This window comes from Contarinia nasturtii, unplaced genomic scaffold (genome assembly GCF_009176525.2).
Source record: "Contarinia nasturtii isolate CC-2019 unplaced genomic scaffold, AAFC_CNas_1.1 Cnas_scaffold_810, whole genome shotgun sequence".
NCBI lineage: Eukaryota > Metazoa > Arthropoda > Insecta > Diptera > Cecidomyiidae > Contarinia > Contarinia nasturtii.
Genome location: NW_022198157.1, coordinates 2,678,310 through 2,700,969, shown reverse-complemented (window position 1 = coordinate 2,700,969; position 22,660 = coordinate 2,678,310). Strand labels below are relative to the sequence as shown.

The window sequence follows — 22,660 nt, the reverse complement described above, 5'->3', positions numbered from 1 at the left end:
GAGTTTTTTGTATGAATAATTCAGTCGATAAGACAGTTTGACATTAGCGATTGACGAAGTTTTTATTTACGCGTATTTACCGGTATTTACATTCATTTCCAGTATTGACAAGTATTTACACGTATTTACACGTATTGACATTTATTTTGTGTATTGAATCGTATTTTTTTAGCTTTTTGGCTTGTTCTTTCCCCCTAGACTCAAGGTATAATGAAAATACACAGAAATGTGATAGTTCGCTGTACTAGAGCTACTATTCACAAGGTCGATCGAGTATTCTGTCTGTGTTTTTTCGAAAGGGCATCTGAAGACCTACAAACTGAGCGATTTTAATCAAAATCGTAGAATTTGAACTCGAGTTACAACGTACAAATCAAGTTGTCTTGAAGTTTCTATACAAATTCTTAGGAAAAAACTCATTTACAAGAAAAATAATTTTCCTGGACGAATTTTCCAAAAAGAAAAATATAGTTTACGTGGATTGGGCTCGGGAATCTGGAAAAATAGGTTTCAAGTTAGCTGATACCTTACTTGAGTTATGCGTGGTACAAACAAACAAACAAACAAACCGAAAACGATTCTAAAGCTTGATTATACATCAAGCAAAAACGTGATATTGCAACGGAGTTGATCGATCCCATTTTTTCATTTCTATGTAATTCTCCTGAGTCAGGCCGGTTTTGCGATGGTTTTTCGGACCCAATTTCGGATTAAAATCTCTTCATGAACACCATGCTCATAGCTCGCTGTATGCACATATTGGTGTAAATGTACACACAAAAAAAAAACACAGAGTATTGTTCAGCGCTGCTGCCATCCAGAGCATATTAAAATATCTTGCTGAGAATGCGTCGTCCGTCGCATGCGAAGGTACGTAGCAGTTTATACATCACAGCGAACAACAATACATGCATTGTTCTCTATTCAATCGTTTGAATGTTTTGAGTCACCTAATCGTGAAGAGAACAATGGATTCATTCTTGTTCGCTGTGATGTATAAACTGCTACGTACGTTCGCATGCGACGGACGACGCATTCTCAGCAAGATATTTTAATATTCTGTGGATGGCAGCAGCGCTGAGCAATACTCTGAAAAAACATGTATTTGTATTAATAAAGTGTCCCATACATTGTTATTTGTAAATTTGACAGTTTATAGATGCGACACTTTGTGGTAGATTTTACTTGTTGTGTGGAAAAACTATGTGCCTACCACATAACCTAAAAAATCTACTATTTTTATTTTTTGTGTGTAGGTCTTGTAATAAATAAATAAATAGCTGCATGAAATAAAATGTCTTCCATCCGTAAGATGAACTTTTCCGCACTGTGATCCACGTTGCATTTATCACATAGCTTTTGGTGTGAATTTGAATTCCCGACGATTTGAAAACGACGATTTTTGGTTCAAAAACGAAAATTTTGTATGAGAGGTACCGCTAATTTTTTTCACTGAAATTTCTTCAAACCTTCAAAATGCTAATTTTTGGTAAAAATAATAACCTGTGCAAAATTTCACCTCCATGGATTCCATACAAAAATTCAAATTTTGTGTGACTTCTGTATGAACATTGTGTTGAATATGATTTGTATCGCAAAACCAATATTTTAGATTCGGTTTTCTATGTTCGTCATAAGGTAAACAAACAAAACACCAATTATTATTGATTTCTGAAAATGTTTCCATATATTTTCCAAATCCTAAAAAAACGTCAATTTGTACGAATGTCATGCAGTGAGTTCAAACTTTCTGACGGCACTGTACATTTTTGAGTTAGAAACGAATACTAAAGTTTGTCGATTGGTTAATGATAGGAAGAAAACACTCAACCGTTATCACTCATTGATTGCTATTGCTAGAAAAGAAACAATAAATACCACAGCAAACACACGCCATCGGTCAGTTTCAAACTGAATGTGATAGTAATACTGTTTCTAGCAGAAGTGAAATTGAAAAGAAGAAATAGTAAACTTTGGCAAATTAAAAATGTCGTCAATATTAATCGCAATATCGCTCTTGGCCACTTTAATCGTGACTGCATTTTTATACGTGAAACATGTATTTACGTATTGGAAGCGTAAGGGGATTCCTTTCAAAACTCCGTCATTTCCATTTGGAAATTTTCAAGGCTCACTTTTGCAACGGAAACCATTCGCCGAAGAACTCAGGGAGCTATACAATAGTACAACTGAACCATTCATTGGAATGTATATGTCATTACAACCGGGCCTTTTAGTTCGTGATCCCAAGATCATTAAAGATATGTGCATTAAAAGTTTTCAAAATTTCGACCATCGAGTATTCGATACAAATGTGGAATCTGATCCAATGGCCGATAATATTTTATTGCAAAAAGGTGATAAATGGAAACAAGTACGTACACAATTTTCGCCCGCATTTTCATCGGGTAAATTAAAGGGAATGTTTAATACGATCGTAAATTGTGTAAATGCATTAGAAGAACACATCAATTGTTTCGCAAATACTGACAAATCATTGGAAATGTTTGAATTATTTGGTCAATATACGACAAACGTTATTGCATCAGTTGCGTTTGGCTTAGAGGTTAACTGTATAAAGGATCCCAATGGTGAATTCCGAAGATATGCCAAGCGACTCTTTGAACCAACGGTGAAAAATATAACACGAGCTAATTTCAATATTATGATGCCAAAACTTTCAAATTTGTTGGGCTTGAGATTTGTTGACAAAGAGGTTGGTGATTTTATGATCGAAACGGTACGGCAAAATGCAGAATATCGTGAAAAGAATAATGTGATTTGTAAGGATTTGTTCCAATTGTTGATGCAATTACGAAATACTGGAAAAGTTAACGATGATGATGACGATTGGTCGGCCAAATCAAATTCTAGCGAAAAAGCAATAACACTAGAGGAAATTGCCGCGCACACATTTTTATTCCTAGTCGGAGGGCATGACAGTTCAGCGACTTCAATGGCATTTGCGTTATTCGAGTTGGCCAAGCATGCAGAGGTTCAACAAAAAGTATATGAGGAAATTGCTGACGTTCTTCAAAATCTCGATGGAAAACTAACATACGATTCACTTGCTGAGATGAAATTTTTGGAATGTTGTCTCAATGGTAAGTTGTTTCACACAATACACCTCTTGTATACATCCGTGTAAAAGTATTCTAATGAATTATTCATTTTCACAGAATCAATGAGAATGTATCCACCATTTCCTGTTGGCACTAGAACATGTTCAAAAAATTATCAAATCCCTGGAACAAATGTGATTATTGAAGAGGGTACGCAAATCTACTTCTCTGCCACCGGACTGCAATATGATGAAAAATACTATGATGAACCAACTAAATTCAAACCAGAGAGATACAGTGATGCACAAACAACAAAGAATTTCGAATCGATGCCCGGTTTTGCTTTTGGAGAAGGGACACGTAATTGTATAGGAATGCGTTTGGCAAAATTGTCATCAAAACTAACGATTGTTTTGCTATTGCAAAAATTCAGATTTGAACTGGCTGATCAACATAAAAATACTGAGGTTAAATCAGACCCAAAAGCTTCTGCGCTGTTCCCTATTAATGGCTTGAATTTTAAAGTATTCGTTCGATGATCATCTGGGACCATTGATCATTAGAAATATAGAATCAAAATTCTTTTTATATCCAATTCAAAATTATTTAATAAAAATCATGATATACTACTCAAACTGTTTTGTTTCAATTGATGCATAAATTTTGAGCAAATCTACGTTCGATTGCTGATTTTTTGTAAAAAGTAACAATGACAAAGTGTTAGTTGAAAGCAGAAAAATATTGTAAAAACAAGCATTTTTTAATGTGCAGTAATCCATTGTATGTGTTTTTTGACAATAATAGAGCTGCAGTTCTCATTACTATGTCCTGATTAGATTAATACACACCAAATCACATCATTTCAATATGCAATTAAATATAACATTCGAATGATACATACATCCTTTTGATTGGAGTGTTTTTTTTGAGTCACTTTCAATCTTACGCAAACCCGCGTCAATATCAAGAGTTAAATTTTTGAACGCTTCAATGTTCATGATTTACCAAAATTTTATGCCAGTCATAGTGACTCGCATAGAAAAAAACAAGAGTCATTTTTTTGATTTTATAGAACGGGTTTTCGATCATTGATAACCCGTTTTATTTGCGCCAAAACAACCACTATAGAACTTATATAATTATTTTGTGTATTCTGTTAACAAAAAAATATATTATTTGGTACTGGGGGCTTAGAAGTATTTTTTATTTGCAGTTGACCACGCATATTCGCGAATATTCACACATTTTCGCTAGTGAACAATAACTTAGTTTACTGTAAATATTCGCGATTGTAAATATGCTGCAATGTGATGACACCGTTTCATTTTGACAAGGTTCAATGTCAAATTATATAGTCTTGGAATATTAGTTATACACTTTTGAAGTTCTCTACCCAAATTAATTTTTAGTAAAAGAAATATAACTTTTTTTGCCTGATTTTTTTTAGAAAATTGTGAAATATTCGTCGTCATATGCTCACTGCTCAGTTCATACAAAACTGTATTCATTTAAATTTCTTTTTCAAGTTCGGATCCCCTAGATATGATTTTTACTGATAAACATGTATCAACACCAAAGTATTTGTAAATTCAGTTGATGTTATCTGTACCACGACCGAACTTTCCAATGACTTAAAAAAGTCAACAGTCATTTTATGCTGGTCACGATGATATACTGAAACTGTTTTGAGTGAGTTTTTCTGTTGTTATTGTCAATAGCTTTTATCAGCTATATTTTAAGCTATCAGCACTTCAAATGTAATAGAACCACTCAAAACTCACTATAAAAAAACACTCAAATTTTGATTTTTATCAACATGTTGCTTGAAAAGGAACAAAATTCAATAAATACAACAGAAATCACACGCCATCGCTCAGTTAAGCTATGAAAGACTACAAACAATTTGCAATAAAAGCGGAATTGAAAAGAAGAAATTGAATTTTGACAAATTAAAAATGTTATCAATATTAATCGCAATATCGCTCTTGGTCACTTTAATTGTGACTGCATTTTTATACGTGAAAAATGCATATTCGTATTGGAAGCGTAAAGGAGTTCATTTCAAATCACCCACATTTCCATTCGGAAATTTCGCCGGCTCCATCCTTCAAATGAGAGCATTTGGCGAAGATCTTGAAGATTTATACAATAGTACAACTGAACCATTCATTGGATTATATTTGTCATTACAACCGGCCCTCTTAGTTCGTGATCCCAAGATCATTAAAGATATGTGCATAAAAAGTTTCCAGAATTTCGATCATCGAATATTCGCTAATAGTGCGGCGTCTGATCCAATGGCCGATAATATTTTATTGCAAAAAGGTGATAAATGGAAACGAGCACGCACACAATTTTCGCCCGCATTTTCATCGGGTAAATTAAAGACAATGTTTGATACGATTGTAAATTGTGGAAATTCATTAGATGAGCACATTGATCGTTTTGCAAATACTGGCAAATCAGTGGAAATGCGTGAAGTATTTGCTCAATTTGCGACAAACGTTATTGCGTCGGTTGCTTTTGGCATAGACATTGACTGTATCAAAAATCCTGATTGTGAATTTCGTAAATATGGCCAACGATTTTTCGAACCAACGGTGAAAAATATAACACGAGCTAATATCAATGTTATGATGCCAAAACTTTCAAATTTGTTGGGCTTGAGATTTGTTGACAAAGAGGTTGGTGATTTTATGATCGAAACGGTACGACAAAATGCAGAATATCGTGAAAAGAATAATTTGATTCGTAAAGATTTCTTCCAATTGTTGATGCAACTACGAAATACTGGAAAAGTTAACGAGAATGATGATGATTGGTCGGCAAAATCGAATTCTGACGAAAAAGCACTTACACTAGAAGAAATTGCAGCGCAAGCATTTCTTTTCTTTGTTGGAGGCTTTGAATCGTCATCATCAACGATGTCATTTGCGTTATACGAATTGGCCAAAAACCCGGAAATTCAGCAAAAGGTGTATGAAGAAATTATTGAGAGCCTTGAAAAATACGATGGAAAATTTACATACGATTCAGTTGCTGATATGAAATATATGGACCTTTGTCTAAATGGTAACGTTTTTAACATGCATATATACTTATATGACAAGTAATCTAATCTATTTTCACAGAATCACTGAGATTGCATCCACCGTTTCCTATTGGCAGTAGAAAATGTTCAAACAATTACCAAATCCCTGGAACAAAGATGATCATTGAAGAAGGAACACCCATTTTATTTTCGGCCACTGGACTGCAATACGATGAAAAGTATTATGACGAACCGAAAAAATTCAAACCAGAGAGATATAGTGATGCACAAACAGCGAAGAACTTCGAAGAGAGTCCGAATTTTATTTTTGGAGAAGGGCCGCGTAATTGTTTGGGATTGCGATTGGGAAAATTGCAATCGAAACTCGCAATCGTTTTGTTGATGCGAAAATTTAGATTCGAATTGGACGATCAACATAAAAATACTGAGCTTAAACTAAATCCAAGGTCTACCGTTATTTTGCCTTTGAATGGTTTGAAATTCAAAGTGCTTAGGCGATGAGAGTGCATCAAAATAGATGAAATGTAATGTTGTAAGTAAACATTTAAATTGGGGTATAGCACCTTTTTCACCTTTAAAAAATGGATTCACAAAAATTACTAGGTTCAAAAGTAGAGTAGAGAAGATACTTGTAAATGTTGATTTAGTCAATTACTTTTCGAATGATTTATAATGCGTTTTCGAAGACCTCTTTGAAACTACATTTAACTCATTAAGTTTGATATTCAATTTTCTGTATTTCATTGCAAATAAAATCAGAAGTTTTAAATGCGCCAATCATTTTGTGTTTGAGTCTAGGTTTGAGTGAAAATTTAATACACTCAATAATATTATCCAGTGACGGTAAAATTTTTGTTTAACATCAATTGTGTTAACATGGTGCGGTGACTGTTAATAATGTAAATGTGAAACAAAACACGATGAATACACTTCGAATATTATTCGCCGTAGACTTATGTTTCATCTTAAATAAAGATGACGTCTTCGCATCACTTGAATTTAAAATTCAAATAGTTTCATCTTTCGTAAACAACTTTTATGTAAATCGATGGAATGAAATAAATAATTAAAATTAATAATTCGTATTTTGTAAATTTAATTCAATGTTTTCGTAACCATTCTTTCATGTATAAAAGAGTCCATGTCAAATTGTTTTTAATTAATTTTCTTATTGTGCTTCTTCTGTTTAGTCAAATATCAAATAGACTCCGGAAAACAACGATGTTCGATCAAAAATTGTTCACATTTTTTGTGGTTTGTTTCTTAATATGTGAGGTAAAGTTGATGTGCGGATTCTGAAAGAAGACAATTTTTGAAAATATTTATCTACCATTATTGATTTTTTTATAGATATTCAATGCGAATGTCAATGCTGTAGAAAATCCATCAAAAAAAGGCAAACGTATTCAATTACCACAACAAAAAACTTCTCAAGCAATAGCCAAGCAGCCAAAAACACTTGGACAAATTTTGAATGAACCGTGGTCATTTCGTAAACCATCTTCCTTTGTTCCACCGAAAGCGACAAAAACTTTTGCCGAAATTTTGGCTGAGCCTTCTTCATTTCATAAACCAAATCCAACTACAGGGCACGATACAAACTCTCAATCGGATTTTTCCAGTTCATCTAGCAGAAATGACGAATTCGCATCGGCTCGTTCACGTTTGTCTTCGTTACCAAGTTTTGGATCATCTTCTCGGTATTTTTCAGTTTCAGACTGCGATAGGAAAGAAGATCACGCCTAAATAATAACAATTCTTAATGCAAACATTTAGAAACTCAAAACACTCATCAATTTTCCAAAATAAAATATTTTATTTGATAAATTGATTGACGAAAATGTTCAGTTTTAGTTAAATCGATCTATTATTGCTGCTTTCTGATTCATAGATTTTTCATTTTTTTTTTGTGTCGGCCATAATCGGTACTTCTTTCTTTCTAGTGAAAGTATGGGTATAAATTTATGACTCATTTCACGTAATTAAATGACTTCATAAATAGTACACATATTCAACTGTTTTTATCTTTCGACAACAATATGAATACTGTATATTGAATTGGAACGATGGGAAATAAATAATTTTTATACAAATAATTATATTTTGCAAATATAATGGAAAAAATTCCGTGCTTTCTTGTGTATTGTCTTGTGAGGATTGTATATAAAATGCTCCAACAGACTACCCATGTTATTATTCAATTTTGAACTATTAAAAGTGATTCGATTCGGAAATTAGAAAGCGTATTCGCGAAAGAACGATGTTTCATCAAAAATTGTTGCCATTTTTCCTGGTTACGTTCATAATATATGAGGTAAAGTTTATGGAACACACTAGAATATTTACTAGTGTTTATTCATGTACGAAGTTGAGGAAACTTTCATTCTTTGGTGCATTGATATTATTTGCATGCAATATTATAACATTTAATTCGAATTTATGCACAGATATTTGTTATGAGTGTCAATGGGGCCGTAACGAAAGATGAGAAGGGGAAACAAAAGCAAAAAAAGACATTTGGTGATTTTTTGGCCGAACCTTCATCGTTTAAAAAGCCGGCTTCTTTTGACCCAATAAAACCAAGAAAAAAATTTGGTGACATTTCAGCCGAACCGTCTTCGTTTAGAAAACCGGTTTCCTTCGAACTAAGACCGAAAAAAACATTTGGAGAAACTTTAGCCGAACCGTCATCATTTCACAAATCCTCTTCTTTTGTTCCATCGAAACCGATTAAAACATTTGGCGATATTTTGACTGAAACCGGTGACTCATTCCATAGGCCAAGTCCAACTGAAGATTCACAAATAAACGATTCATTTGGATGGCCTTTGGGGTTGCCATCTTTATCACATATCGCGAGGTCTAGATCTCATCATTCATTGACACAATCTGAGCTCTCAGACGAGTTTGCATCTGCTCGCACGCATTTATCTTCTCTACCAAGATCCGGGTCAGAAACATCCTTTCGGACCGTGCCATCAGACCTCTCTACACCAAGTTTTGGATCAGCATCAACTCAATCATACTTTTCAGCACCAGAGTGTGATTGTGATGACAATAATGGTCATAAATAATTCAAAACAAATTCCGTCAACACTCGAAAAATAAAGTATTGCATTTCAACAAATTTTTTCGCTTTTTTCATCATAACAAAATTCTTTGCAATTATTACAAATTACATTTTTTTTGTAAAACTTTATTTATTGAATTTCATTACGTATTAAGATGACAAATATTGAAATACCTGAAATTGAAGATAATTCTCTGGAAGAAAAAAGTAGGAAAAAATAAAAACCTGTCCATAATTTATGAAACAAATTCAATTACCTCACAAAATATGACACCAATGAAAATAAGTGCGAAGATATTTCGATTCATAATATTCAAAACTTTCACAAAATCTTCAAATTTTATATTTTTTTGTAGTGAAAAAGTTGTTGACACGTTAACATTTCACTGATTACTATAGTTTCCTTCGAAAGAGTTCAGACTTTTAATGAATATAGATTTCATTTGAGCATTGGCATCTGCAATCTTTAACAACAGTTTGTGTTGAAAATCATTGAATTTGAACTCGTTCGTTTTGTTTTGTTGATGTCGTAGCAATTTTTTTTTCATAATATTTAAGTATAAAAAAAACAATTGTTTGAAAGTTCTCAGTGTGACGCAATACAGCCATATACATTATCACATTTGAAACAATCAGACACTTGCAAGAATAATAATTCTTAATATCGCGTTGCCTCTCTCACTTTGAACAATATGAAAATTTTCAGCACAAAAAAATCAAAATAAAAACTATATATTTTATGTACCAACGATAGCTTAGCTGTCAGTGTTCAAATAAATGCCACAAGTTCAATTGATGTCATCTGAATTGTAACATAAATAATTTTTTATTTGTATTTTTGAATAAATAAATTCCGTCTTCCAAATTGATTGAAAATGTTTTGTGTTTTTGTAAAAGTTTGTGTATAAAAGAAAACATCAGACGACACACGACACTTGAAAAGAAATTTATTGTGAAAGGTGCTTCAATTCAATGTACTTTGAAACAGACTTTGGACAAAACGATGTTCGATCAAAAATTGTTTGCATTTTTCCTGGTTTGGTTTGTAATATGCCAGGTAAAGTTGATGTATAAAATAACACTTTTTCATATTGTTTATTCACAAGAAGCGAAGAAACTTTTTTAATTTACAACTTTTTCCCTAGATCTTTGTTACAAATGTGAATGCTGGTGGTTCACCGAAAAAGAGTGGAAAACCACCGAGACCGCCGAAGACATTTGGTCAAATTTTGGCTGAACCATCCTCATTTCGCAAACCAAATCCACCAGATGTTGATAAAGACGGATGGCCTTTGGGATTGCCAGCTGTATCACAAATAGTTCGAAACTCTAAATCTGGCCCACAAAACGAGTTGGCAGATGAATTTGGGACGCCTCGCTCACGTTTATCTTCACTATCGGGATCGGATGCATCTTTTCAATCAGCTTTCTCTACACCTACTAGCAGAAATGACGAATTTGAATCTGGTCGAACGCATTTGTCGTCAGTACCAAGTTTTGGATCAACTCAATCATACTTTTCTGCACAAGAAGAGTGATGACTATAATGGTCATGCCTAAATAATCCAATCTCAAAAATTGTCATCATGTAAAAAAAATTCAAAATAAAATAATATCATTTAATTTACACAATTAAATATCGGCTCAAATTCATTGCTTTATTTCGTGAAGTATCAAATGGAATTTATTGTTTTTCACATACCAACAAATTCATATGAGTCATATGTATATACTTGATAGATTTTTGAAAAAGAATACTGCTGTTATAATTGTGAGAATCTTCGAATATTATTCCTTCATCTAGCTGTCATACAATAACAACTGTCGTATTTAAATTACGTACTAAAAATAGGTCAGTAGTATTTTAGTGATCCAAGATGTGAAAAAACAAAGTCATGTTAATTTGATAATTGCCAAAGAAGGTATATATTGCGTAATTCGCTTTGTTAAATGATATTTCCAAAAAACATTTCCCTATATTATAGACATCCTTTCACGATCAACGTCTCCCACCATGATCGATTGACAGCGTAGTTTCAAAAATGCGTTGTGTAAACAATATTACATTGTTCGCGTTGGTAATAAACCTGTACAAATTTCCATATAAAAGCTTCATAAATAATCGACGTGTTTTAGTTTCTATCTATCCTGGTCTAGAAGTGATCTTATTTCCAACTCACAAAATGAAGCTACTTTTATTTTTGACATTATTGTCATTATCTTTATTAAACCAGGTAATATTTTTTATGAAACGTCTATTTGAAAAGTTTGATTTATTAAAATTATTCATACGTTAATCTTTACTGTTCATCCGAACCGCATCTCCAAAAACGAATATTCTCCTCGAATAGACTTAAAGCCAGTGTATGTACTTTTTTTATTTCAGCTCACATTTGTCAGCGGTAATCAAAATGATCCAAATGCGCCAGCATACACAACATTGCTGAATAAATTAAGCAAAAAAAACTAAAAACAAAGATTTGCTGGATAGTTTTAAATCGGTTATAAAAATTCAAAAAGATGTTCTATCAACAGCTGAGTCATCGGAATGGTTAGATGTTGATTTCAATAATGGTCAACCCGTCATGAACGAAATTCGTAACAGTAATTCCCGACCAAAGGATTGGGTAAATTTAATGACTAATCATATCGGCAACGTAGAATTTGTGCTTAAGAAAATGCTTGGCCCAGCAAAGGATGACATTCGCAAGGAAACAAATGCAGAAATCGACCATCTTGTTAGTGAACGCAGTTTAATTGACAAATATACCAATAAGGTTTATAAATTTGTTATAACCGAACCAAAGATCAAAGATATAAATGGATTCGAAGGAGCACTTGCACAATTTGATGGTAAAAAAATTGATGCAAAACATCTCAAAAAAATCGGAAATCATTTAACATCGATGCAAAACACTTATAATCAAGTAATAAATAAGTTGACAGATAAAGTGCCAGCAGCAGTCACCATCAGAAATGAATATTTGCGCATAGCTGCTGTACAAAATATCAGACAATGCGGTAGCCTGAATTCGCTTCGTTACGTCGTTTCGAGTCTGTTACAAAAACAAGATGCATTAAAAACGGTTCTCAATGAAATATGTACTATTTTGAATGATTATGACAATCAAAGAGTTAAATTGGCTGCAACCATAACTGACTTTCCAATTCAAAGTTTTATTAAAAATTAATAGATATTTTTTTAGAAATAATTAAACACAGTGGAATACAGATTGGATTGAATTGATGTTTTGAAAATTGTTTAATATTTGCTTATAATAAACTGAATTGAAATCTTTTTTCCTTCATTTGTTCGCCGTTTTTTTACATGCATTTTTTTGATCACTATCATGGTATGTTTGCCATGCGCTGCAAAATTTTTGTAAATACGTGAATCCCATTCAAATATTGTTCAACCGGTAAAAATTCATCGTTTTCGTGGTCTCGGTTTGGTGTATTAATAAATGGCGTAAATCCAATCGCCGGTATTTGAACCTGATTATTAATTTTATTGAATTAAAATCAACTCAACACTGGTTTCTTTTTACTTACATTTCGCACGAACCAAATGTCAGTGTTTCCCGGCATAACAGTGGTTTTGAATTTGACATTCCTATTGAAAAGTACAAAAATTTAGCAACGTCAAAAATAAAATAGAGAAATCGTCGTTACAGATCGTCGGTTAATGCTTCTTTCATTGCCATCCAATATTTGTTAGTTTCATTCAAATGAGTCACAGTGCTTGCAGAATTATCATCTCTGTATAGAAATTCAATTTCAATACCTCCGCCAGCCTCGTTACACCAATCGACCAACTGAAATTTTCCATTGATTTAAACGGTGATTTTAGAAGATTCGAGTCCGTTCCACATGATAAAGTGAATAACCTGTTTTTCGAATGCCTTTAAATCCATGTCTGGCACCAATCGTATATCAAACGTTGCCGAGAACGATGTCGGTATGACGTTGAATAATTTACCACCGTCCAAAATTGTTAAGTTCACACACGATACATCGCCTTCTTCGAGCGTTGGATCACTTTCCAATTTGTCGACTTGAGTCTTTCGAAATTCGTACATTTTTTGCGTAATAAATGACAATTTCTCACCAGGTGTGTCTTTGAATAGAATAATTAGGAGAATAATGTAAAAGAAAATATAATTATATTAGTATTTAATACACTGGGTTGCTGCAAAACACGTATCACTGGCGCCCTCACTGTATTGCATAGTGAAGTAACTCAATAGTACGTGTGTGAAATGTGAAGATTTTTTTCTCGCACGAACTAGATGGCGCTAATAACTAAGTGTCTTTGCAGCAATGGTGTGATTTAATACCTTTGAATAAAATCGATCCGTGACCCGTGTGTCCCGAACACTTGAAGACGATTTCTGTTTTGAAGCATTTGTGGAATTATTTTAATTTTTATAAATTCAAAAAGTGTTCAACTCTCTAGTGACAATTTAATCTCAACATACTCCAATTGCTCCGTTCTCCGTAGTAAATGCGATAAGTATCATTTTCTGTGGTACATCCTTCATCAATAGCAAATCCAATATTTAATGATTTAAACACGTCGTGATGTACAAATTGTTTCATGCCAAACCATGCGTCCGTTTCCTCATCTGGAACGTACGTCAAATGTAGTGTTCGTTCCAGAGTTTGGCCAGATCGTTTCAAAGCCCTAATCGTAGCCAAATAAAGTACGCCCATTGATTTCATGTCTTGGGCACCACGTGCGAAAATGTGACCATTTTCATCGATATCAGCACCAAATGGTGGATGGGTCCAATACTCTTCGAATACAGGAACTACGTCCATATGCGAATTCAACATAATCGAAGGCAAATTTGGATTTCGACCTATCCAACTAATGACAACGATGGGTGATGTTTCATTGAACAAACGATACACATTAAACACCAGATTCAATGATTCCGCTTGACGCTTAAGAAATTCCACACAAGGTTCTGAAAATTCGTCAACATTTTTCTTTTGTATAAATTTACATATCATGGTTATAATGCAATATTACCATAGTCAATGTTTGGATGAACGCTTGGAATTCGCAAATACTCCTGAAGAATTTTTATTTCTTCGTTATTCTGCCAATTATTCGACATGTTAGAAAAGAAAATTATGTAAAAAAATATTAAAATTATTTTTTTTCACTCCAGCAACACTTTATTGACAGTACTCCGATACTTCAACACTAGATATTGTCTCAAATAAACGAAGCTCTACCAAAAAATCTTTGAGAAAATTATTATCTTAAATGATAGTGTTTCTACTTGTTATCTTTGCGGTTAAGTAAATTTACATTGTGTTTAGAATGTCATTTATCATCAAAACCATTAAAGAAATTATTTTACAAGATAAAACCCAGATTTTAGGACCACGATGAGAACAATGTTTGTTTTAGCATTCAACCCACATGCAAATTAATTTATTTATACTCAAAAATTTTGATTGAAATTTGTTTCATACTAGATAAAATGGAATTTTGGGAAAAAATATGTAAAAAAACAAAATAATTTTTCACTAGACTTGAATCAAAATTTGAAATGAAAATACATTAACTTGGCATGAATATAATTTGTTTCGTATACAAGAATCAAAGATTTTTTCGGAAGGGAATTTTAAATTTTTCATCAGAGAGATAACAGAATGTTTTTAGTCAAAATGATATCTTTTTCAAATACATAATGGAACTTTTTGACCCAAAGAAAAAAAAACTTTATCAATTTGACATAAAATAGATAAAATGTTTCTCAAGAATACGATATCATGTGGTTAATTAAAAATAGATGTTTCAATAACAATAATAATAATAAAGAAAACGTTTAGACGAAAAGTGATGCATTGAAGAATGATCGATTTTCGATCGATTCAAAACTATCAAATATTGCCAATTTTCTCGATCAATTTGGTATAAATTGAAATTCCAGTTAGATATGTATCAGCAGATACGTATTCATCGTTATCGTGTAGCAATACTGGTGTATTTGACAATGGACTGAAACCAAGTGCTGGTATTCCGACCTAATAAAAAAAAAACGGCAGACAATTTAAACATATGTGGGTTTTATTCTGAGTAAATTTAAACGATGATAAAAAAATTAGTTTGAAGTCACTGTTTACCTCGCGAATATAACAGCTGTCAGTGCGTCCGGGGAACACGAGTGGTTTGATTTTCAAGTGCCTATTAAATTAAATGATAGCGCTAAGTTAGTTGCAAAATGCAAGTAATTCGTAATAAATATAATTTATACATCTATCATGAATACGTACAAATCATCAACAAGTGTTTCACGAAAAGCCTTCCAAAACGGATTGTTATTATCAATGCAAGTGGGTTGAATTTTCGGTCTTTTTTGAACGAAATTGACCTCAATGTCACCACCAGCTTGTTCACTCCAAGTACGAAGCTGTAAACCATACATTAGTCACCATATTAGACTATAATCATTTATATTTACCTTTCCTTCAAACGCATCATGATCGACGTCAACGGCTAAACGGCAATCAAAAAGAGCTGTCAACGACGATGGAACGACATTACTTTGAACGCCTCCATGTAAAATAGTCAAATTTACTGTCGTAACGTCGCCAATACTAAATTCGGGATTATTTTTTAATATTTCCACTTGTTCAGCTCGAAAGTCCATCATGTTATCAAGAATATGTCGCATTTTTTCACCAGCTGTGTTTTCAAGTAACAATGATCCGTGGCCAGTTGTGCCGTGGCAAATAAAATCAACTCTCCATACACTCCGTTCGGCATAAAATACTGGGAACACTTCATCCGGTGATGCAATTCCTTCATCCAATGCAAAACCAACATTCAATCGACGAAACGCTTCAGTTTTAACAAAAAGTCTCATTCCTTTATCACCACCAATTTCTTCGTCTGATAGAAATGAAACGATTATTTCTTTTACACTGATAACAATGTTTTTAATGGAATTTTTACCTGGTACATAAATCACATGAAATGTACGCTTCAAACGTACACCTTTATCTTGTAATCTTTTGATCGCACCCAAATATTGCATACCAACCGACTTCATATCTTGTGCGCCTCGTGCAAAAATGTTGCCATTTTCATCCATTTCAGCGGCAAATGGTTGATGCGTCCATAGATTTTCGTATACAGGCACTACATCCATGTGTGAATTCAAAACGATCGATGGTAATGATGGATCGGCTCCTTCCCATGTTATGACAGCGATCGGCTTTGTCTCATCATATGGATAGTGAAGCTCAATGGGCAGGTTAAGTTCATCTGCCTGCTTTTTCAGAAACTCAATACATTCGACTGAAATCAAAGCAAATGGAAAATTCCATCAATTCGAATAACAATTTTGAAGATCTCGAAATATTAAAACGGTGCAATATTTTTATATAAATATTTCACGAAAAGAACTGTCTGGTACCGTAGTTTATATTCGGTTGAACGGTTGGAATGCGTAAATAATCGCGAAATCTCTGAATCTCCGGATTTGATTCCCACTTATTCGACATGATTATTACAATTTCTCTTGAATGTTCGACAGCAAACAATTTCTTGTTATTGCAATGGCGTCAAAGACTCGACTAAACAGTGTTTACAAAATATGCAACTCTAGACTGTATGCTTATCACAACATTCATATGTACGTTTCCATCGACGATTTAAATTGATTAAATCCGGTTTGAATGCGGTGCGTCTTCGTCGAACATAGCAGAGAGATAATAATACATTCAGACTTAAACACATATTGTTGACATAATCATTTGGTTTTTTTTTGTATGGCAATCTCTGAACATGAACGTGAACAATAAAGTCAAACAGATTTCTCTATCCATTGAAAAGATAACAACGTGCGCAAATTGTCATAATATTATAAAGTGATTAACGATTAATTGTGTGCCGCTTAATAGAACAGTATTCATTTAGATAGCGATTGAATAACACAAGTAAATCCAACGAAATGGCTTGCAACAAAGAAGATTGGGCTGAAAATGATGAAATCAAAATTTTTCGAGAATACTTACGAATTCCAAGCGTGCATCCAAACGTTAACTATGGTTAGTTACAATTTAATTTATAGATTTTGTGAAATGAAATTGGTACAGTATGATCTAATTTTGAATTGTGTTCATTGCTGCAGAACCATGTGTTGGATTCTTGAAACGACAAGCGGCCAATTTAAATCTTCCGATCGCCATTTATTATCCGGTTGATGACCAAAATCCAGTAGTTGTGATCACATGGAAAGGCTCACAGCCAGAATTGCCAGCAATCATGTTGAATTCACACATGGATGTTGTTGCTGTCACCGAAAAATACTGGACTCATCCACCGTTTGGTGCTGATATTGATGATGAAGGTCGCATTTTTGCGCGTGGCACTCAAGACATGAAATCCGTTGGAATGCAATACTTGGCCGCCATTCGAGTCTTAAAACAAAACGGCATTCACTTGAAAAGAACAATTCATGTCATCTATACTCCTGATGAAGAGACCGGAGGTTATCGTGGAATGGCGAAATTTGTTAAAACGCATGATTTTGCTGCATTGAATGTTGGATTCTCATTGGATGAAGGGATCGCATCATCAGATGAAGTGTTTCCAATATTCTATGGTGAACGTTATGTTTGGGGTAAACAAATTAGAATTTTTTTCCTTGTACTTCTTCCGAGTTCATTTTTGTAATTTACTTTAAGCAATACTTATCAAGTGCCCTGGAACATCTGGACATGCATCTTTGTTCCATAAAAATACGGCAATGGAAAAAATCCAATTTTTAATGGAGAAATTTTTGAATTTCCGAAAAACTGAAGAGCAACGTCTAAAGAACAATCCCACATTTACAGCTGGGGATGTAACCACCGTTAATATAACAACTATTAACGGTGGAATTCAGCAAAATGTTGTGCCGCCTGAAGTAAAAATGTCGGTCGATATTAGAATGGCCGTCGATATCGATTGGAAACAATTCGAACAAAACATTTTTGAATGGTGCAAACAGGCTGGTGAAGGCGTTGAAGTTGAATTTATTCAAAAATTACAACGCATCGAACCGACCAAACTGGATGCAAACAATATGTATTGGATGACTTTTAAGAAGGTCCTCGTGGATGATCTGTGAGTTCATTTATCAAATAAATAGCAATTCTTACATTCATTTTTATTTTCTTGCAGAAAGTTCAAAATTAAACCACAAATTTTCCCGGGCGCAACGGACAGCCGACATTTACGCGAGGTATTCAATTTGACATGATTTTTTTTGTGGAACAAATGATAGATCATATTTATTCGATAGGTTGATATACCAGTAATTGGATTTTCTCCGATGAATCACACACCAGTATTACTGCATGAACATGATGAATTCATCAAAGCAAGCACCTATCTCGATGGAATTGAAATTTATAAGAAACTATTGATCGAAATCGCCAATCTTTAATGGAAAATTAATTAACTATTATTCGAAAATGGTACTTGTCTCGAGGTAACTCTAAACTCTAGTTTTTATTTACGTCCCATTTACAAATTTAATTACAGAGATTTTGTTTTGGATTTGTCAATCACTTCTCAAAACATTCTAACATTTCAAGCAAAAATATTCTCGACTTCCCAGATACTCAAATATGTTCTCCCTGATTGTTCGAGATGAAAATAATAATTATTTTGAAATACATAGGGCAAGTGGAATTTTGTCTTTTTAGTCTTTTTTATTTTCCTTCTTTAAAACTTTCTTCTTATACCTGCATTCCGAAAACTGCTTCAGTGTATCATTTCAAACCGAATATTTCGGTAATTAACTAATTACACATGAACTTTATTACCTCCTTATTACTTTTGCCACTTTTTTTTTCACAGAAAAATTATTGTAGTCAGAAGGGGGATGAAGAGAGATTAAAAAATGATGATGATAATGAGAAGCCGAAAAAACACAATGCATTTTCAATAACACTTAAGATTTTTTTTTCTTCGAATATTTGTATTCGTTTGTTCTTATATCAACTCCAAAAAAATTAATAAAAAAAAGTTTTGTTCAATTTTTGTTTTTTTTTTTTTATTTATCATATAAAAGTGATCACTGTATTTAAAAAAATGATTTTCAAGAATTGCTTGAAATATAAAGATTACAAAAAAAAGTAATTTTGCGTAAAAGAACGCTTCATTCTTGTTTGATTACAACTTCCAAGGGCATTCTGTAATACTCTTCATCGGAACTATCCATCTCTACAGGAGATATTTCATTTTGTGAGGTCGGTTGGTAACTGCCGAATTGTGTGCCATCGTCATTACTACCCATAAATTCGTGTTCATATCTATCTTCAACATGGGATTTACTAATTATTTCCATCAATTTTCCGTCATCTTCATCGTTATTAAGCATTTCCTCCAACATGGTATATTGTGAAATTATGTCCGATATCTGTTCTTTTAAAAACAGATTGGAGCCTCTATAAATTAAAAGACGTTTCTTGGCTTTCATGCGTGATTCCCTCGATTTTTGATTGTTTATCTTGCGAGCCTCGGCTTTTTCCGCTGAAACACCTTCGCACTTGATGAACTCCCGTGCTTTATTTGGGTGATACGTGGTATCTATTGGCTTCTCCGCCAACATTTTCGATATATATTTCAGTTGAAGATCGGCAGTACGAATTTTTGCCTTTTCACAATTTTCAAGAACTTCTCGAGGTAATTTTTCATATTCTTGACGCATTACCTTCTTTGCGATATTTTTATCTATAAAATCGTCGTTACGATTAACAGGTGTAGCAGCTCGACCTTTTTTTAATTCATTGATTCTTTGATAAATCATCGCATATGGTGGAATTTGAACAGCTCGAGTCTTTTTCACTTTTTGATTATTTTTTGATTCTAATTCATCGAACTTTGATGAAAACAAATCCATATCAGCTTTTGACTGATACAAAAGTGGCATGGTATAACCACTTTCATCTTTTGGAAAGTGTGACACACATTCACGAAGAGCATCATAGTCGCATGGAATGAGTGGGACCCGTGGAATGTCTTGCTCTGCCTCTGCTTTTTTTGCTTTGATGATGCCCTTATTTGATGATGTATTTGCCACTCTTTTTTGAGTTGATGTACCAGCCCCGCACTTTGGACTTGACGCAGCGTCCAAAGTTTTTTGAGTTGATTTAGTTGATGCTTTTCTTTGAGATGATGTACTTGGCTTACTTATTGGTGGTGGTTTGGTTAAAATTCCTTGCGTTGATGTACTTGCAGCATATTTTGAGCTCGCTATGACTGTTCCTACTCTGCTAGTTGATGGACATGTCACACTTTCTTGAGGTAATGTAGGGGTGGAGGCGCCTCCTTTACCATTTCGGCTCAAATCTGTTGCAATGTATTTTGGGCTTGTTTCTACGTATTTTCTTTTAGTGCCCACCACACTTATTGGTGCTAATTTGATCTTAGGAACTATTCTTATACTTGATGTGATCGTAGGCACTATTCTCATGGTTGACGTACTTGCCACACTTTTTGGTGTGGATATTGACGGAGTTTCTTGCAATGGTGTACTTGCTACGCATTTTGGACTTGGTTTGAACGACAATTTTGTTTTATTGACACTTGTTAGTGTTGGTATGGTGGAAATTCCTTGCGATGATGTACTTGCCATGGATTTTGAGCTCGCTATGACTGTTCCTAGTCCGCTAGTTGATGGACGTGTCACACTTTCTTGAGATAATGTAGAGGTGGAGGTGCCTCCTTCACCATTTTGGGTCAAATCTGTTGTAGCCATTTGAATTGCACCCGTTTTGATACTTTCCTGGCATGGTGCTGAATTTTCTTGATTTTCGGTTTTAATAATTTGAGTGTGTGCTGTATTGAATCTAATTACAGCAACTTGATTTGATCTTGGTTGTTCTTGAGGACTTAGTCTTGCCCTTTTAATTTTATGAACGTATTCCATTTTCACAAACTATTTCTTTATTTGCTCACAAAAATGCAAAAATGATAAATTTATTGATTTTCACAAGAATTTTTTGCGGGCTGTTTAGAATTTTTCACTGTCTGTTGAGCGTGGTGCTAAATTATATATTTATTCTGTGTGATGCCAGAGAAATCCAAATATCGAATGATTGATGTTCGGATGTATGCTCCTTTTATACCTGATTTGCCTATCATTAACATAATCACTTCTATATTACTAATGACAGAATGTAATTTGTCATCGTTCAAAACACACGCTGTAAAACGTACGTATCTTCATCAATGCTGGAGTATTTGTCATTACTCCTTTCCAAAGCAGAACGATAATGACAGCTGGCAACTTCACTGTGATCGTCTGTGTTTATGATTAGTGTCCAAAATTTGTTCAATTTTTATTTTTGCGCTCAGCCGCTCCAAAGGCGCTGCTGTCAACGTTGCTTGTCATCGTCGTGTTTTCTTCAGTTTTTCTTTCGCTAATTTCACCACGTAGTTCAAAACTAAGGTTCTCATATAGTTCAGATTAAAAAAAGTCCATTTGCAATTTTTTAATACAAAAATAATTAAAATAGAAAACAACATTTTTCATGTTTTCATGAAAAAAGTCTTTTTACTCATCTCACACATCTCTGTTGTCATAGCACATATGATTGCTCTAGAATAAAACAGCGTATTAAATGGTTGCATATCAAAGCGAAACAAGACGTTTTTTTACATAGATTTGTGTTGTAGTTTGTATGAATTACAGCAACAAATCTATATGAAAAAAAAACGTCTGGTTTCGCTTTGATATGCAACCATTTATTATGCTGTTTTTATTCCAGAGCAATCATTTGATGCTTGTGCCTACGTATTGTTGTTTCAAATGGATTCATTTTTATTCCCCTCTAAAACTACTATAGCGATTTTAACTATTACTAATAAATGTTTGAAACAAGTATGGAGAATTACCGCAGCACGAGTATTAAACAATCGGCAGAACCTCGAATTACTAGATAACAATACGATTACTCGAAAAAAAAGGTTTACAGATTACAGAAAATATTTCTTTCGAAAGAGAATATTGTTTCTCTGTGAAACATAATGTTGGTGTACCTATTCATAATCAACTATTTGGTATTTAACAAACACATTCAAAACAGTGAGCATCATTGCCACAACAGTTTATGTAGTGTACACTTTATATAGTGGAGTATTCATCAAAATATTTAAAAATTTCAATCAATCGACCTATCTACAAAATAAAGTATTAGTACAATGATATTTTTTGATTGTTAATTTTTAGTCGGCCTGCTTTTCGTACGCGTATACTTAATGTATATAACACCATTCATGTCGCTACATGTTTTGATATGATTTCAGTTGTATTATATGTGTATATTCTGAGTGCGAATTACTTTTATTTAATTTCGATAAACACTATATTTTTCATGTTAATATTATTATTAAATGTGCTGATTTTTTTCCAATTCTTTATAAATTATATATTTGGTGGCCCTGAAAAGGGCCGATTTTGG

The 22,660-nt window shown here is 33.5% G+C and overlaps 9 protein-coding genes across 14 annotated transcripts; 7 read left to right on the top strand and 2 right to left on the bottom strand.

Moving 5' to 3' along the window:
* The first annotated feature begins 1,905 nt into the window (after positions 1-1,905).
* Positions 1,906-3,697, top strand: LOC116341921 (probable cytochrome P450 6d5). 2 transcript variants are annotated; one of them, XM_031769329.1, is made up of 3 exons: positions 1,906-3,104; positions 3,180-3,428; positions 3,496-3,691. In XM_031769329.1, exons 1-3 carry the CDS (start codon positions 1,988-1,990, stop codon positions 3,576-3,578), a joined length of 1,449 nt encoding a protein of 482 aa, XP_031625189.1. In that variant the 5' UTR covers positions 1,906-1,987; the 3' UTR covers positions 3,579-3,691. The 2 variants fall into 2 exon arrangements, with proteins under 2 accessions (XP_031625189.1, XP_031625188.1); XM_031769328.1 differs by having other exon boundaries at positions 3,180-3,697.
* A 1,243-nt stretch (positions 3,698-4,940) lies between these two features.
* LOC116342108 (probable cytochrome P450 6d5) lies at positions 4,941-6,891 on the top strand. The gene is made up of 2 exons (XM_031769607.1): positions 4,941-6,134; positions 6,194-6,891. Exons 1-2 carry the CDS (start codon positions 5,018-5,020, stop codon positions 6,613-6,615), a joined length of 1,539 nt encoding a protein of 512 aa, XP_031625467.1. The 5' UTR covers positions 4,941-5,017; the 3' UTR covers positions 6,616-6,891.
* A 390-nt stretch (positions 6,892-7,281) lies between these two features.
* Positions 7,282-8,004, top strand: LOC116342023. Its single transcript, XM_031769488.1, has 2 exons — positions 7,282-7,389; positions 7,465-8,004. Exons 1-2 carry the CDS (start codon positions 7,336-7,338, stop codon positions 7,858-7,860), a joined length of 450 nt encoding a protein of 149 aa, XP_031625348.1. The 5' UTR covers positions 7,282-7,335; the 3' UTR covers positions 7,861-8,004.
* A 312-nt stretch (positions 8,005-8,316) lies between these two features.
* LOC116341999 lies at positions 8,317-9,976 on the top strand. Of its 2 annotated transcripts, XM_031769458.1 has the most exons (3): positions 8,317-8,428; positions 8,562-8,608; positions 8,654-9,976. In XM_031769458.1, the coding sequence occupies exons 1-3, from the start codon at positions 8,375-8,377 to the stop codon at positions 9,186-9,188; spliced, it is 636 nt and encodes a 211-aa protein (XP_031625318.1). In that variant the 5' UTR covers positions 8,317-8,374; the 3' UTR covers positions 9,189-9,976. The 2 variants fall into 2 exon arrangements, with proteins under 2 accessions (XP_031625318.1, XP_031625317.1); XM_031769457.1 differs by having other exon boundaries at positions 8,562-9,976.
* A 131-nt stretch (positions 9,977-10,107) lies between these two features.
* Positions 10,108-10,821, top strand: LOC116342000. The gene is made up of 2 exons (XM_031769459.1): positions 10,108-10,241; positions 10,330-10,821. Exons 1-2 carry the CDS (start codon positions 10,188-10,190, stop codon positions 10,720-10,722), a joined length of 447 nt encoding a protein of 148 aa, XP_031625319.1. The 5' UTR covers positions 10,108-10,187; the 3' UTR covers positions 10,723-10,821.
* Positions 10,822-11,295: 474 nt separating this feature from the next.
* LOC116341919 lies at positions 11,296-12,492 on the top strand. Its single transcript, XM_031769326.1, has 2 exons — positions 11,296-11,418; positions 11,571-12,492. Exon 2 carries the CDS (start codon positions 11,770-11,772, stop codon positions 12,373-12,375), a length of 606 nt encoding a protein of 201 aa, XP_031625186.1. The 5' UTR covers positions 11,296-11,418; positions 11,571-11,769; the 3' UTR covers positions 12,376-12,492.
* Positions 12,412-14,330, bottom strand: LOC116341917 (aminoacylase-1A-like). The gene is made up of 7 exons (XM_031769322.1): positions 14,220-14,330; positions 13,663-14,154; positions 13,522-13,575; positions 13,072-13,301; positions 12,857-12,999; positions 12,737-12,797; positions 12,412-12,679 (listed from the first exon to the last, which is right to left on the bottom strand). The coding sequence occupies exons 1-7, from the start codon at positions 14,305-14,307 to the stop codon at positions 12,533-12,535; spliced, it is 1,215 nt and encodes a 404-aa protein (XP_031625182.1). The 5' UTR covers positions 14,308-14,330; the 3' UTR covers positions 12,412-12,532.
* A 12-nt stretch (positions 14,331-14,342) lies between these two features.
* Positions 14,343-16,839, bottom strand: LOC116341918 (aminoacylase-1-like). Its single transcript, XM_031769325.1, has 6 exons — positions 16,621-16,839; positions 16,158-16,502; positions 15,664-16,094; positions 15,476-15,612; positions 15,326-15,386; positions 14,343-15,226 (listed from the first exon to the last, which is right to left on the bottom strand). Exons 1-6 carry the CDS (start codon positions 16,706-16,708, stop codon positions 15,083-15,085), a joined length of 1,206 nt encoding a protein of 401 aa, XP_031625185.1. The 5' UTR covers positions 16,709-16,839; the 3' UTR covers positions 14,343-15,082.
* A 234-nt stretch (positions 16,840-17,073) lies between these two features.
* On the top strand, positions 17,074-19,231 carry LOC116341916 (aminoacylase-1-like). 4 transcript variants are annotated; one of them, XR_004201211.1, is made up of 7 exons: positions 17,074-17,254; positions 17,338-17,829; positions 17,894-18,314; positions 18,372-18,432; positions 18,493-18,681; positions 18,811-18,986; positions 19,053-19,231. XR_004201211.1 is itself a non-coding variant. In XM_031769321.1 (6 exons), exons 1-5 carry the CDS (start codon positions 17,158-17,160, stop codon positions 18,634-18,636), a joined length of 1,215 nt encoding a protein of 404 aa, XP_031625181.1. In that variant the 5' UTR covers positions 17,074-17,157; the 3' UTR covers positions 18,637-18,681; positions 19,053-19,231. The 4 variants fall into 4 exon arrangements, 1 of the variants encoding a protein (XP_031625181.1); XR_004201210.1 differs by having other exon boundaries at positions 18,735-18,986; XM_031769321.1 differs by lacking the exon at positions 18,811-18,986.
* Positions 19,232-22,660: the final 3,429 nt, after the last annotated feature.

Coding starts and splice junctions, on each gene's coding strand:
- LOC116341999 (XM_031769457.1), top strand. CDS start 8,375: ATGTTTCATCAAAAATTGTTGCCATTTTTCCTGGTTACGTTCATAATA. Junction 8,429..8,561: donor TTACGTTCATAATATATGAG/GTAAAGTTTATG, acceptor ATTTATGCACAG/ATATTTGTTATGAGTGTCAA.
- LOC116342108 (XM_031769607.1), top strand. CDS start 5,018: ATGTTATCAATATTAATCGCAATATCGCTCTTGGTCACTTTAATTGTG. Junction 6,135..6,193: donor TATGGACCTTTGTCTAAATG/GTAACGTTTTTA, acceptor CTATTTTCACAG/AATCACTGAGATTGCATCCA.
- LOC116342000 (XM_031769459.1), top strand. CDS start 10,188: ATGTTCGATCAAAAATTGTTTGCATTTTTCCTGGTTTGGTTTGTAATA. Junction 10,242..10,329: donor TTTGGTTTGTAATATGCCAG/GTAAAGTTGATG, acceptor CTTTTTCCCTAG/ATCTTTGTTACAAATGTGAA.
- LOC116341921 (XM_031769328.1), top strand. CDS start 1,988: ATGTCGTCAATATTAATCGCAATATCGCTCTTGGCCACTTTAATCGTG. Junction 3,105..3,179: donor TTTGGAATGTTGTCTCAATG/GTAAGTTGTTTC, acceptor TCATTTTCACAG/AATCAATGAGAATGTATCCA.
- LOC116341916 (XM_031769321.1), top strand. CDS start 17,158: ATGGCTTGCAACAAAGAAGATTGGGCTGAAAATGATGAAATCAAAATT. Junction 17,830..17,893: donor TGGTGAACGTTATGTTTGGG/GTAAACAAATTA, acceptor ATTTACTTTAAG/CAATACTTATCAAGTGCCCT. Junction 18,315..18,371: donor AAGGTCCTCGTGGATGATCT/GTGAGTTCATTT, acceptor ATTTTCTTGCAG/AAAGTTCAAAATTAAACCAC.
- LOC116342023 (XM_031769488.1), top strand. CDS start 7,336: ATGTTCGATCAAAAATTGTTCACATTTTTTGTGGTTTGTTTCTTAATA. Junction 7,390..7,464: donor TTTGTTTCTTAATATGTGAG/GTAAAGTTGATG, acceptor ATTTTTTTATAG/ATATTCAATGCGAATGTCAA.
- LOC116341919 (XM_031769326.1), top strand. CDS start 11,770: ATGAACGAAATTCGTAACAGTAATTCCCGACCAAAGGATTGGGTAAAT.
- LOC116341917 (XM_031769322.1), bottom strand. CDS start 14,307: ATGTCGAATAATTGGCAGAATAACGAAGAAATAAAAATTCTTCAGGAG. Junction 13,576..13,662: donor CGGAGAACGGAGCAATTGGA/GTATGTTGAGAT, acceptor GCTTCAAAACAG/AAATCGTCTTCAAGTGTTCG. Junction 13,000..13,071: donor TAAAGGCATTCGAAAAACAG/GTTATTCACTTT, acceptor GGAAAATTTCAG/TTGGTCGATTGGTGTAACGA.
- LOC116341918 (XM_031769325.1), bottom strand. CDS start 16,708: ATGTCGAATAAGTGGGAATCAAATCCGGAGATTCAGAGATTTCGCGAT. Junction 16,095..16,157: donor TCATGTGATTTATGTACCAG/GTAAAAATTCCA, acceptor CATTTCTATCAG/ACGAAGAAATTGGTGGTGAT. Junction 15,227..15,325: donor ACAGCTGTTATATTCGCGAG/GTAAACAGTGAC, acceptor TTTTTTTATTAG/GTCGGAATACCAGCACTTGG.